The following is a 15,300-nucleotide window of genomic DNA, read 5'->3' as shown; positions in this document are numbered from 1 at the left end:
TTTATTTCACATTTTACAGTTATAGAAATTACAATTATCAAATGATAGATATAGATTGAGGTGTTTATTTCACAGTTTACAGTTATAGAAATTACAATTATCAAATGATAGATATAGATTGAGGTGTTTATTTCAGTTTACAGTTGAAGAAATTACAAATTTTCAAATACTAAGTATCGATTGAAGTGTTTATTTCACAGTTTACAGTTACAAAAATTACAATTATAAAATGATAGATAGAGATTGAGGTGTTTATTTCACAGTTTACAGTTACAGAAATTATAATTATCAAATGATAGATAGAGATTGAGGTGTTTATTTCACAGTTTACAGTTACAGAAATTATAATTATCAAATGCTAGATATCGATTGAGGTGTTTATTTCACAGATTACAGTTATATAAATTATATTTAACAAATGATAGATGTAGATTGAGGTGTTTATTTCACAGATTACAGTTATAGACATTATAATTATCAAATGATAGATATAGATTGAGGGGTTCATTTCACAGATTACGGTTATAGACATTATAATTATCAAACTAGAACGGGCACTCGGTAGAGCGCATACCTTCGCCGCAGCTACTGTTCTGTACTTGGCATGGGAGTGTAGGGAACAGAACAGTGAACAGTTTGGTGCTGACGATTTTGCGATTTTTGACCTTTTCGTGACCTTGACCTTGACCTTTGACCCGATTGCTCCCAAAATCTAATCAAATGTGTCCCGTATAATAACCAATCATCCCACCAAATTTCATGCAATTCGGTTGAATACTTTTTGAGTTATGCGAATAACATACACACACACACACACACAGACATACAAATAAATACACAGTGATCAAAACATAACCTTCCGCTTTTGCGAAGGTAATGATAGATATAGATTGAGGGGTTAATTTCACAGATTACGGTTACAGAAATTATAATTATCAAATGATAGATAGAGATTGAGGTGTTTATTTCACAGTTTACAGTTACATAAATTATAATTATCAAATGAAAGATGTAGATTGAGGTGTTTATTTCACAGCTTACAGTTATAGAAATTACAATTATCAAATGATAGATATCGATTGAGGTGTTTATTTCACAGTTTACAGTTATAGAGATTATAATTATCAAATGATAGATATCGTTTGAGGTTTTTCTCTTTCTAACGGACACTTTTACAGTTTCTTACGTACATTTCCATTTACAGACGCGTTCCGACGGTTCTTTGATTATTTTTTTTTCTTCCTGGTGTATCGGCTTCAATGTCCATCGGCACGTGAAATTTCAGCTTTCTACGTCACCTGGAAGGTACTGAACATCAATATCAGTCAGTGAGTGAGTGGTTTGAATGAGCTTTATATATTAGATGTTGAAGTTATAATTGGCGGATTGCATGGTGGAGAGGAAGGCAGAGCTTTTTAATATACTGTTCATTATACCTTCTTGTGAATGGCAATTTCCTCTTGGTGCATCATCCAAAGTAGTGAGCCTTCATTTAAGTGTTGAATGATATTGATATTTATTAACCCCTTCTTCACACAGTGATTGTTATTTATCTCCCACTTAAGATCATTGTAAATACTAGGGCGTGCCCGTACGTGGGTGCAAAAAAACATGCGTGCAAACAACAACAACAAAAAAAAACTTTGAAACCACGTGGCAGTAACGACCACAGAACCCCCCCCTCTATTTACATGAAATGGTTTGGTCCATTCGCAAAGCCAAAGCGAACGGCTTGCGAGTACGGTAGAACCCCCCCCTCTATTTACATGAAATGGTTTGGTCCATTCGCAAAGCCAAAGCGAACGGCTTGCGTTACGGTAACTACTTCTCCGATTAATATGAAACCTTGAAAAGGCACATCCTCGGGTCCCCAGCAATATACCTGGCAAGTTTCAAGTATATCGGACCGGTAGTTGTCGAGAAACAGCGGTCACAGACAAACACACACACACACACACACACAGACACACAGAGATTACTGGAATTATAGATAGATGTATTCCTAAAATTTTAAAAGTGACCATTTCATCTTCAGCATCATGAATAACGAAGGGTTGAATGAGAGTTTTGTTTTTCCAGAAATCAACAATAATTTCCTTTGTCTTTTTGACATTGAGTTCGAGATTGTTTAGATAACACCATTCAACTAGTTTTTCAACTTGTTTACGGTAATCACATTCATCACTGTTGAGAATCATGCCAGCTATGGTTGTGTCCTCTGTAAAATTCACCACTTGTGATCTATCAGACAATGAGAAACAATCATGAGTGAACAATGAATATGAAATCGTGGATAAATCACAGCCCCGATAAGTGCTCCGGTGTTCAGGGTTATTGGTTGAGAAATTTTCAAGCCCGTTTTGACCACCTGTGGTCTGTCTAAAAGAAAATCCAAAATCCAGTTGCAAATCGAACCATCGAGACCAAGTGCGTCGAGTTTTAAATAAAGTCTGAGGTGAAATGGTGTTGAACACAAAACTAAAATCTAAGAAAGGCAACTTAGCATAGGGGGATGTACGTTTATCTAGAATCTAGATGGTTTAACACGTGATGGAGAGCGAATGAAACAGCATCATCAACTGAAAGATTACACCGATAGACAAACTGATGAGGGTCAAGGGAAGCAGGAAGAAGAGATTGCAGGTACAGTAAATCTAGACGTTTGAAAGATTTCACAATGATGTATGCGAGTGTGACTGGTCGAAAATCATTCAGGTAACTCACTGAGGAACGCTTTTGCACAGGGATAATTATAGACTTTTCAATATGGAGAATTTTACAAAGCTGAAGTGACCAGTTGAAAAGTAAAGTTGGAATGTGTGACAGTTCATTAGAACAAGAACACAGTGGGCCAAGGCTGATATCATAAGGACCAGTCGCTTTCCTGACCCTTCAAGTCCATCAGAACGCACCGAGTGTCATTTTTGGAGATCACAAAAGCAGATATTTAATCCTGATTGGTCCTCATGTGACGTTTCATACCACCTAGGTGGGGTTGTCATAGCAATGGCATGCAGAATTGTGACGTGTGAATGAAGTTATGACATGAGCACGATTGTGGAAATTCGCATTTTCCAAGACAATAGTTTTCTTTTTTCTTTTTCTGGATACTATGTTGAGAGTCGTATGAGAGTTAACACACAGAACATATAGCAATGGAAGCAGGAGTCAAGAGGGGATGAGAGAGCGAAGCACAACAGTGGGGGACAGGGACATTGGGAGATCTGTGGGAGAGAAATGGCTGGGGCAGGGTACATGGGATAAACAAGATGGACACTACAATGACTTTCAGGAATGAAAACAAAATTTGAAGGAGAAAGATCATGATCATGGTCATTGAATTGTGTGCTCTTACCGAGCCTTTGCGAGGTGATCTTTTTGGCACTGATGGTGACGTCACAAGGTTTCTGATGGCATTTCATGTAAGATGATGGCTTCAGAGAGGAAGCACAGCCTTTGCCGTGGCGACCCGATATTCGATGCATGCAATGGACTGCACGGGATTGCAATCCTCGTCCACAACTGCAAGAACACTGCACACAGGCCACAGCATAAACAATGCTTCAACACCCAAACATAATAAACATGAACACCACAGTTTGTTCAGGAGAAGTTTGCCATATGCTACTGCTAAACCTGCAACATCAACCATATGGAATACGATGGGCGATGGCACCCCCATTCAAAATTAGTTATTGCTGAATATGGTTATAACCTTTGAGGTTAAGATATTGTGGAGCGTGCAAAAGTTGGAATATAATTGTTTTATTTCCATGATAGCAGTGTCACCGTGCTATTTCATTGTTCATCATAGTGCCTTTGTCTGTCTTTGTTGAATGTAATATGTGAACCAACCTCTGAAAACACATCCATTACCGTATCTTTGGAGAATAAGTACAAGGCCTGGAGTATAAGTTGAATTGACGAATTTCCCATTTTTCTTTCCTTCATTGATATACAAGTTGATTGGGAATACAGGACGAGTCCAGATCAACCATGGTAGTGAGCAAAACTTCGTCACTTAGAACATTGTTAATTCCTGTCCTCCCTGACACTGTCACAATGCATCGCTGCCCACAGTACTTCCAGGGCCATGCATGCTAATGAGCTGTTTTGTGCATATTATTTGAACTAATTTATTGTTATTCTGGATAAATTCCTGGATAAAATCTGGATAAATTCGAAAGGCCTTCTGGATAAATTCGGAATTTAAATACTTTTTCAACATCACCAGACTTCCTCTCTAGTCGTAGTCAACGTGTGGCCCTGAATGGGTTTCTCTCATCTCCCCTTCCTATTCAGGCTGGAGTTCCCCAAGGCAGTGTTCTGGGCCCTGTGCTTTTTCTGGTCTTCATTAATCATCTCTCTGACTCTTGAAAATCCTCTCTATCTCTTTGCTGATGACTCCACTCTCTGCCGCTCCATTCCTCATCCCTCAGATCGGCAGTCTGCAGCCTCACTCTCTGCAGACCTGGACTAAATCACAGACTGGTCAAACAAGTGGAACATGTCTTTCAATCCTGACAAATCCCACACTCTTACAATGTCTCTCAGAAAAGACCGACTGAACAACCCTCCCATCCACTTTCTGAATAATCCTCTCCAAGATGTTCTGTCACTCAAGCTTTTGGGTCTCACTATCTGCCATGATCTTTCCTGGGAAACCCACATTTCCAAGCTGGCCTCCAAAGCCAGTCGCCGACTGGGCATCCTCCGTCGTGCAAAGTCCTTCCTTGCCTCACCTGAGCTCCTCACCACATACAAGGCTTTCATCCGCACCTCAATGGAATACTGTTCTCCCCTCTGGGCTGGTGCTCCTGCCTCACACCTAGCTCGTTTTCACGCTGTTGAAACCAAAGCGTTCAGAATCATTGGAATCTCCCGCGATGAAGCTAACTCCGAGGGCCGATCACTCACTCACTCACCGCAGGCAGGTTGGTGGTCTTTCTGTCTTCTACCGACTCCTATCTAGCCTAGCTCCTTCAGCTCTATTTGTGTTCCCCCAAATATTCCTACAGCACACACAAGATCTGCCAGCAAACCACTTCTGGCGAAATTGCCAAAATCAAGACTCTCTGCTCACCCTCACTCCTTCATTCCTCTTTATTCCCACCTCTGGAACAAACTTCCTCACTCTCTTCAATCCCGCTCCTCTCTCCAGGTCTTTAAAACCGCTGTTCAGCATCATCGCTTATCTTCCCCCATCCAAAACCTTGATCTCTTCTACCCCCGTTAATTCGCCCCAGATACACTTTTTTTTTGAAATCCCGACTTCTTTCTTTCCTGGAAGTTCTAGCAGTGTTCATGTGTTTTATACCTCTGCCACCTCTCTTTAATAATAATAATAATAATAATAATAAAGGAGTCTTATATAGCCCCATCAAGCAGAGTAAACTACCCTCATGGCGCTTTACATTATCATGCGAACGCACACACACACACAAACATACACACACACAGACACACCTTCACTCTTGCCCTATTCCTCTCCCTCCCCATTCAAAACCCACAGATGTGTACTCCTCCTCCTCCTCCTCCTCCTCCTCCTCCCCTCCCTCCCCCGCACATGTACACAGACATACTCTCGATCTCTGTCCCACCTCAAACCAAAGGGAAAACAGGACTTAGACTTTGAAAGATTTGTGAAACAGATAGGTTTTGAGGGAGGTTTTAAAGGCAGGAAGAGAGTCAACATGTCGAACAGAGGAAGTTCCGTGTACACATCTTTATTCCGTGTACACATCCCCCCCCCCCCCCCACACCCACTCCAGCCCCCAGCCCTCTCCCTCCCACAGATCTCCCGATGTCCCTGTTCTCTGCTGTTGTACTTGTGTGCTTCCCTCTCTCTCCCAATTTTGTCTCCCGCTCCCTTTATCATATGTTTTGTGTGTCAGTTTTTTTTTTTTTGGGATTGATGTTAGCTCTTACACAAGCCTCGATCTTGTATACAAAAAACAAACAAAAAACAAACATAATAAATGTAGGATATTAAATACTGTCATGCCTTTTCTCCAACGGCCTCACCGCAGATCAAATTTATATCCATTACATGCTGCACACCACCTTGGACATGCTTGGGCTGTCTCGATGCATATCTCGACCTTGTGATACAGTCTGGCATCCCATGTTGCTCTCCAAACGATCTGCCTTTGGAATCCAAGGCCAACTCCACCCTTACGGACTTCCTGTAGTGTCGTAGCCAATGTGTGCCTCTGAACAGAATCCAGTCATCTCCTCTTCCTGTCAAGGCTGGAGTGTCCCAAGGCAGTGTTCTTGGCCCAGTCCTATTCCTGATCTTCATCAATGATCTCTCTGACTCTCCAGAAAATCCTCTTTATCTATTTACTGATGATGTTCAGTCAGGCTGGCAGCAGCCTCTTCCCTCTCTTGAGACATTTCAACAAATCCTGTACTTGTATAATACGTGGAATATGTATTTCAATCCTGACAAATCTCACACTCTCACTACCTCTCTCCAAAAGGACTCGATGTTAACCCCTCCCCAATCTATTTTCTTAGCAATCTTCTTGAGGAATTTCACTCACTCAACCTCCAGGGTCAGCCAGGATATTTCTATGGCAAACCATTTTCAAAGTTGGTCTCCAAAGGCAGTCTCCGACTGGGCATCCTGCGTCGTTCAAAGTGCTTCCTTGGAACGCCTGAACTCCTATTCACCTACAAGGCCTTAATCTGTAGATTGATGGAGTATTGCTCTCCCCTCGGGGATGTTGCCCATGCCTCACACCTTACTCAGCTTAATACCATGGAAACCAAGGCCTTCAAGATTACTGGAATATCCCACGATGAAGCTGAATCTTTGGGTCTATCACTTTCCCATTACAGATAGGTTTGTTGCCTCTCTGTCTTCTGTGCATTCTTTTTGGTCTTGCCCCCTCTGCTCTTTACGTGCTTTGTCCCTCTCGGTATTCTGCAGGGTGCACACAAGTGGGGGCAGGATCATGGTTTAGGATGTCAGCGATAACTCACTTGTTCAGGGTGCCAGCCAAAGCTCACTTACTCTTTGCAAAGGACACCATGGGATATTTAACGCCCACCAACGAATGCCAGCACACGAGATACCTGGTTTAATGTCAATCCGAAGAATGGCACAATAATCATGACTCATCCTGCATGTATTGGGTGTTGTGAAATTAGCAAATATATATATATATATATAGTCTACTTGAAGATAGCACACTAATGATTCACAGATTTGTACCGACAGCACTCACTTTAGACCACTTTCCCGTTCTCCATTCAAAGCATGATGAGTAGTCTTCACAATGAATCTCCTTAGGATGTTTGCCAATGGAGTGACAGATGCCCAGAGGGTTTTTGCAGGTCACAGTTCGCACGCGAATGCCTTTCCCACAATGAGTAGAACACTGAAGGGGCATGTGGAATGGGGCATGGATAATGCAGACAGTCACAAAGTGAATAATATGGCAAACATTTATATCCATTACGAAAAAAGGATTGCACAACCGAAGAAGAAGAATGTAAAGTATATACAAGGAGTTAAAAATGGTTTCCCTCCTGTCATGAGAGCATGGTCCTGTGCCAGATAAGCTCAGCACAGATGTTAGTCCTTTTTAACTAGTTTCTAGACAATGCCACAAATATTTTCCAAAACGATGAGGGTCTTGATACCATTGAGAGAGAAGTCATGTTTTTTTTGCCTCTGAAAGTTTTTGAAAAGGCAAAAAGTTATGACTTCGGTATTAATTTTTTTTAAATAGGAGTAAGGCTCGTGAAGGAGCGCAACAACAGAGAGGGCAACAGGTTGGCAGATCGACAAAGGGGCGGAAGGGAACAGGCATACAAATAATGCATAAAGACATTAGAGTATGGGCCTCGATTCACGAGCCTCGATTCAGTATACAAAAAAAAAAAAAAAAATGGATGAGAATTAGGGGTTAGGGATATAATAAATAATGTGGAATGATATCTTTGATCCAGATGCATCGTTTCCAGCCAAGAAATTCAGCAGTGATAGCCAAGACATACAGCATTAACCAAGTTTGTCTACCTGACTGTCTACCAATGGTGTTGTTGTTTCGTATGCAGCCTGAGGCTGCTGGTTGCATCATTTTCTGCAATTACAACTGTGCCGCTGATGCAGTGCCCCTGTTACCAGTAAGCTGGGACTCATTTTGCCGACCTCGGAAGGACGACGGCTTCAGTCAATCCACCTGGTGTTATTTCAACAGCACGACAGGAGTCCAGACTCAAGACCCAAAGATCCTAAGTCAGCCACCTTAACCGTTAACCCAACACCAGAATACTACCAATCCTTACAGCTGACTGACTTTATAAACCAACCAGTTAAAACTTCATTTAAAAAGCATAATTCTAAATATAAAGAATTATTCAGATATCCCTGATGCTGAACCCATCTGTCCTGACAATAAATGTCAGACATAATTTTAACATACATGGGGGATTGTAAACCTTCTCAGAAAGACGAACAATCTTCCAAGAAAATCCATGGTATTCCTTGGAACTTTTATTTCACCAAAACATCTCAAACAAGAAGGGCACTCGGTAGAGCGCATACCTCCGCTGGGCTGAACAGTTTAGGTTTTCTATTCCACTGATAGGCCGGATCTGGATTCTGACCTGAACCTAAATCTAATCGGCTTGTTCTCGTCACCTAACTAACTCATCCCCCTGGTTTTGGCAATTCGTCCATAACTTTTTGAGATCTCATGATATACTGTATATCGTTTTTAGCCCTATCTCTCAATGGTGAAGAATCGCTTAAAAAATGATCGGATCCGGATCTGGATCTTTAGGAAATGTAATCATTTCTTCCTTGTCACACACCCAACCTCTCAACCAAGTTTCGTCCAAATCTGTACACACCTTTTAGAGATATCCCGTCCAAAAAACAGACACACACATACACACAGACAAACAAACAAACAGAGGTGAAAACAAAACCCCCATACACCTTCAGTGGTGTAGGTAAAGACATATTTTTTTTATACTTTGGCTGAGGCTCGTAATAGAGCTGACGCACACACACACACACACACACACACACACACACACACACACACACACACACACACACACACACACACACACACACACACGAAAAACACTCAACACAGCCATTGAGCTTGGTGGAAGTGCGTCGTTACTACCGTCACTTCCTGGGATACTCTGGATAACAATGGCGTCGCTTTTCTCACCATACTCAGCAGAGCATTTCCTCGAGAAGAATTTCCTCCTCCCTCTGGATGCCAACCGAAGAAGATTGTCCATGCTCTATCATTTTCAAGAAAGGAAGGAGCACGTACCATTTTTAAAGTCTTTGGTATGACCTGAACTGGTCCAAACTGGATGGGTGTTTTTTAGGAGACACCAAATCTTTACTGAATGGTCGTTGGCTACCTAGAGGAGCTCATCCACCCTTTACCAAGTGGTGTTTTGTGGTCCTGGCAGGATGTCAGTCACCCTCCCCACTAGCAAAGCCATTGAAGTGTGTCGGTTTAGTCGCCGACCTACAAGGGCTTCATCCGCAGCTTGATGAAATACTGGTCTTCATTCTGGGCTGGCATCCCTGCCTCACACCTTGCCTAGCTTGACACTGAAGAATGCATGGACATCAAGATTATTGGAATGCTTGTGATGAAGCTGTCTATGGATCTATCACAAGGCCATTTCAGACAGGTCGGTGGTCTCTGTCTTCTTCTGCCTCCTTTATGGTTCTGCAACCTCTGCCCTGTATGTGCTTTTTGGTCATCGTCGCTCCCCCCCCCCTCCCCCTCCCCCTCCTTCTCCCACCCCAGGTTTCTGTGGTGTGCAAGTGGTCCACCAGCAACATCAGTCTCATGAAACTCCCAAAATCCTGAATCCCTGCTCACCTCAACTGATTCGTTCTTCTTTTTCTCCCTGAGGAACCAACTTCATATTCTTTTCAATCTCAATCTTCCCTCACGGTCTTTAAGACAGCTGTTCACCACCATCTCAGATCATCCTCCATCCAAAACCATGATCTTTTATACCTCTGTTAAAGCACCCCACTCTATACACTTTAAATTTCCAGTTTTTCCTTCCTGAGAGATTGCTTCTGTATTCCATGTTATCCACCACCTGCATACTCACATATCCCGTCATTCTTACCCATATTCCTCATCATCCGTCTCCATATATTTTATCCCTCAGCCCTGCTGTTGCTGTTTACTCCTTCTCCTCCTGCTGTTCCTCTCGTTATGTTGCGTCCTGATCTGTTCTGTGTTCTAGCTCTTCCACGAGCCTCGACTCTGTATCCAAAAAAGGCATAATTTTTGGATTATTTGGAAGTAATTTTTGAGTAACCAAATTATAAATGATGACAACAATTTCGAAATTATGCTGGAAATCAATCATTTACTGGGGGGAAAGAGGGGCTGAGCAGGTTAGCCTTGAAGTAAGTGCACATCTGCCTCAAAACTGTTGAGCCTGGTTTTGAATCTTGGCCCAGCTATCCAGCTATAAATTGTCATTCTGGTGATCTCATGGTGTTGCACTCACAAAAATACAAGACCTGCAAGTGTTTGTTTATTAATTTTTAATATATTTGTTGATATAGAGAGTAAGAAAAGGAAAGTAAAGTGAAGAGCAAAAGTCGAGTAAAGTGAAAGTAAAGAGCGCTCGCTCTACATTGATAAAGCAGTAAAAAGACACCTGTGACCAAGGGGTGGCTTCCCATGCAGTAACACAATCACGTCCTTTGCAGCCATGCACAGTGGTCGGCCGTGGTTGGGGACAGCGTTCATCACGGGTGCGCACAAAATCGCCGCTAGGAAGCTGTAGCTGGCACGTAGCTGAGCGCCTCTGCTCTCCCTTTCCACACGACCGAGAGCAAGGTGACCATTCGGACAACTTCCACCTTCAGGAATGAGTGAGACAAGCGATGAGAAAACAAATTTGTGACACCTTTACGTTTCTATTTTTGCCTCCACGTGCTGGTGAGGTTTCTGCACCATCTCGACAAAAGATTCAATTGATATGAGAGGTCAATGGACCATATTATTATATTTTCCTATAAATTTTACCAAAGCGAAGAGTTCATCAAAAAAAGTGGAGTTTTCTCTTTATATTTCTCCTTCTCCAATCGAGTTTTGAAGAGGCAAAACATATACTGAACTATCATCAATATTCATTCAAGTTGATAATGATGTAGAGATAGTTATGGACTAGAGAAAACAAAAGGGATTTTATAAAATTGGGCTTGTAGGGATTCAAATAAATAGTTTGAAACTTTTATTGGAGATGTTCCTCACTTGACTTCAAGGACTTCTCAAGAGGAGAGTAGTTGTGTTTGTAGGCTACAATTCTTGATTGGGCGAATGGGTTAGCTTAGAGGTAGTGCACTCACGATTGTGCATCTCACCCAACTATAACCTGTCATTTTGGTGCTTCGCATACAGGGCATTTCGGCTGTATTGCTGTTCCCATTAATGGAGGAATGTTAATCTGAGTGTCATATCTCCTTCCATGTTCATGATTTGTTGTGTGTGAGTTGATAAACTGCAAACTAAGTATGGTCCAAGATGGAATTATGAATCACGGCACATTTGTATTACTAATACACCCACTTCCTACAGGAGTGGCAGGAAGGGTCATGTTATTGTCTTATTTTGGGCATATAGATTACAGTAGATCTAGGCTCGAGGCTGTTCGTCGGCGGTGGATACAATAAGCATAGAATGCCTAAAGGATGTCGGCATTCCTCCAGATTTCTTTCAGTTTAGTGTGAAACAGCAGTAGCGACTGTTTGAAAAGGTAATCATAGGTGTGTTTGTGGTTTATAAGGTTTTTTATTTTATTTTTTACTTCTGGTAGGCTTAACGCCACGATACGCCACTGTGAACCATTTATACACCTTAACATGACATTTGTCCAAGGAGGAAAAACCCTTTGGGTGGAGGAGATATTATTAGTACTAATATTGTTTTGTAATAACATTAATATTATGCTAATATCAAAAATGTTGTTATTGCTTTTGTTATTAGAAGCGACTTTGGAAAAATGCCATGATTAGCTATCTTAATATGGATTTCACCCAAGGTGGAAAACCCCATTTGGAAAAGGGGATGGGTTGTGGGATTAAGTTGACACAAACTCCATTGTGTGACTGTCAGTCCTCTTGTCAAGTTCGGCTGAATCATTACCCTATAAATACAAATAACTTTGTGTGTTTGTGTCTCACCGTTCCCTCACTGTAACTTTATTGACTTGGCACCCCCTGTCATTTAGCTCTTCCATGAGCTGGATAATTCTGCTAGAAAATCATTTCTTCCAGTCATTTTATTATCCCCCGTTGGACTTAGTCCAAAACAGGGGCTTATGGATTGGGTCTCGTCCATCCACCCGTGCGTGCGACCGCAACCATATCTCGGAGATGTATGGACCGATTTTGTTAATACTTGGTACAGAGACAATATATGATGGTATACATATACACATCATTTTGTTTCGTGGTGTAATCAAAGATGGCTGACTGGAGGCCATTTTCTTTGTAAAAAAACAAAAACAAAACCGATGTAGAATATGTCCAACTATTTCTCGGGCATGCATTCACGGATGTTGTTCAAACTTGGCACACAGATAATGAATGATGGGTTACATATGCATGTCATTTATTTTCGAGAGCAGATCCAAGATGGCCAACTGGCAGCCATTTTGGTACTTAAACATATCCTCAACCATCTCTCGACATGCATGGACCGATTTTGTTCAAACATAGCACAAAGACAATACATGAGAGTATACATATGCAGAAAATGGTGTTTTGTAATCTTACCAAAGATGGCCGACTGACGGCCTTTAACTCTGAACAGGAAAATTACTAAAACCACAGGGACTATGACATTTTATGTCTTTTTCTTCTTGTTCATTTCAGCTTTATATGATTGAATCCATGTTGTTTTTATCCTGTGCATGACAAAATGTCAGTCGTTCCTCAGGCTGCAAATAATGCTTCAGCGATACTGCATATTTGGCAGTGAACAAGTTGGTGGATCTGAACATATTATATATTCGTATTTTTACATCAGATATGTATTAAAAGGAAAGGGAAAGCATGTATGATTCTGCATTTAACCAATAATTATAAGAATACATGTGTGGTGTGGATGTTGTGGCTGATGAGGTAAGCACCTGCACTGGCACGGGTGCAGAGAGCAAAGGCGCCGGTGTACTTGCGGACGTGCCACATGCGCACAGTCCTCATCAGGAACAGTGGAACGTGTGTGATTTATCAGGCGGTTGCAAGACAAAATGCTTCGTACCTCCCCTTGAGGAATGAAAGAAAATTAAGAACATCATCCATATTTGAGAACATTAGAGAACAAGACAGTTTACCCGTAAATTATATTTTCTTCAGAACATCTCCATACAATCGTTTCACAAGCAGTAAACCAATTATGTCTCTCCAGGAAGATACGTGCAACAGGAGTTAATGAACAGTAAAATGTGAAGCATTGCCAATGGGACTGGGTAGGGAAATAGAATGGTCAACATGGGCTTTGAATATCATATAAAACATTAAATTAAGAAGCATGTAAAAAGGAGTTTGAAGTCGGAGAAAAATAAATAAATGGAAGGAATAAAATCAAATAAATGAAAATAAATGCAATGGAAGAGAAGCATCATCAATCCAGGACCTTTGATCTATTGACATCATGTCGATAGCTAGGTGCGATAAAACGTGGGTCGGAAGGATGAAAGACTCACCTCCACCACAATGTGTGGTGCAGTTCTCCCATCCCACGTGGGTCCACATATAGTGTGGCCTGAGTGAGTGTTCCTGTTGTTCCAACCACCAGCTGCTGTTCATAGGAAGTGTGTACTCATAGTGAAGCCTCAGGTTGTGGTCATGGTAAAGTAGGATCTTGGAAAGGATGGAGGCCAAAAAAGAAACAATAAAGATGTGATAACTGAAAAAGAGTGGTGTGATAAATGAATTTAAAGCTTTGGGTTAAAAATTCATAAATGGCATGTTTTGTGAATAGAAAAAGAAAAAGAAGTTTGATATAATTAATGGATTACAGAACCTTTCTTGTGCCTAGATTTTTTTTTTCATTGTTGTATTGGCTTTGTGTACCAAAGTATAGGGCTGCCATGATAGCCTTGAGGTATGCACACTCGCCTCAGCTATCTCACCTGGGTTCGAATCTTGGCCTAGCTATAAACTGCCATCCTGGTGCTCCACATGCACGAAGATTCATCAATGTGTGTGATGTCTTATGGATGAGTGACGTTAAAGATCCCGTGGTATTGTTTAATGCAATGTACAAAAAAATACTGCAATGTAAAGTCTCTGGCAACTGGTTGCATCATCTTTCAGGAGCATGGCTGTGTTTCTGGTACAATGCACCTTGAAGGTTATGGCAGGGATTTGGCAGAGCTGGACATAACTCACCAACACGTTATGGAAAGACAATATGGGGGGGGGGGGGAAATCGGGAATCTTTCATTTCATCCAGATAATGGGTGTAATGGAGTTCCACAGCTTAACGTCCATCCGATGGTTGGCACGCTCACTGATACAACGACCTACTTGCAAAACATAAAGATTCTTCGAGTGCTATCAAATATACTGCATTACTTCCATGGTACTGCATCATAGTGCAAATGTATAAATGACACCACACCCAGGAGAAAGGAAGTTAAAGAACAAATACAAAGTATATGAGAAGAAAGATTGTTACACAAACGTACAACACAAACAACCCCAAAGTTACATTTTGTCTGCTTTGTCACAATGAAACTGAAACAACAATGTAAAATTACATTAATTATAGTTGTATACAATATACGCCGATAGCTAACCAGACGGACTAGATCAAATCAGGTCCCTATCCCACCTGTGCATTCCACCAACCTTCAGTATGCACTTGTATTACTTTTGCCTCGAAATGCCAATAGTTTTAGCGTTTGAACTTTCAATTCATTATTTCTGCCCCAATCACAGATGGCTCTTGCATACCAAGAATTGTCTGGTTGAAATACCACTGTTTCATTTCCAGGACAAGAGACATTTGCTGTGATGTGGTCATGTGGAATAAGTGTTTTTTTTTTTACAAAAGAAGAGCAAGGTTATGCAGAACAAGTTAAGGTGATCGTGAAGGAGTGTGGTGAATACTTCACGAAAAGAGTGGGGATGGAAAGGTGAAATCTGTAAGATGGAGAAGGAGAAGGAGCGGGACGAGACAACATGCGCTTGCTGGGGATATGTGGTAAGGAGGAATTTATTTATTTGTTTTTGTATTTTTTTATATTTAAGACATTAAACTTTGGGTATAA

The 15,300-nt window shown here is 41.3% G+C and overlaps 1 protein-coding gene across 1 annotated transcript in view; it reads right to left on the bottom strand.

The window, feature by feature from the left end:
* The window catches only part of LOC144890842 (A disintegrin and metalloproteinase with thrombospondin motifs 19-like), a 184,838-nt gene that overhangs the window by 48,331 nt on the left and 121,207 nt on the right, over window positions 1–15,300 (bottom strand). The window contains exons 7-11 of the mRNA XM_078772701.1: window positions 13,729–13,885; window positions 13,153–13,288; window positions 10,675–10,879; window positions 7,233–7,385; window positions 3,356–3,533 (exon numbers count right to left, since the gene is read on the bottom strand). Coding sequence (XP_078628827.1) covers window positions 3,356–3,533; window positions 7,233–7,385; window positions 10,675–10,879; window positions 13,153–13,288; window positions 13,729–13,885 — 829 coding nt within the window. The remainder of the gene's footprint in view (window positions 1–3,355; window positions 3,534–7,232; window positions 7,386–10,674; window positions 10,880–13,152; window positions 13,289–13,728; window positions 13,886–15,300) is intronic.

Source organism: Myxine glutinosa, chromosome 2, assembly GCF_964187855.1.
Source record: "Myxine glutinosa chromosome 2, kmMyxGlut1.1, whole genome shotgun sequence".
In the NCBI taxonomy this organism is placed as follows: domain Eukaryota; kingdom Metazoa; phylum Chordata; class Myxini; order Myxiniformes; family Myxinidae; genus Myxine; species Myxine glutinosa.
This window is presented reverse-complemented; position numbering and strand designations above follow the sequence as displayed.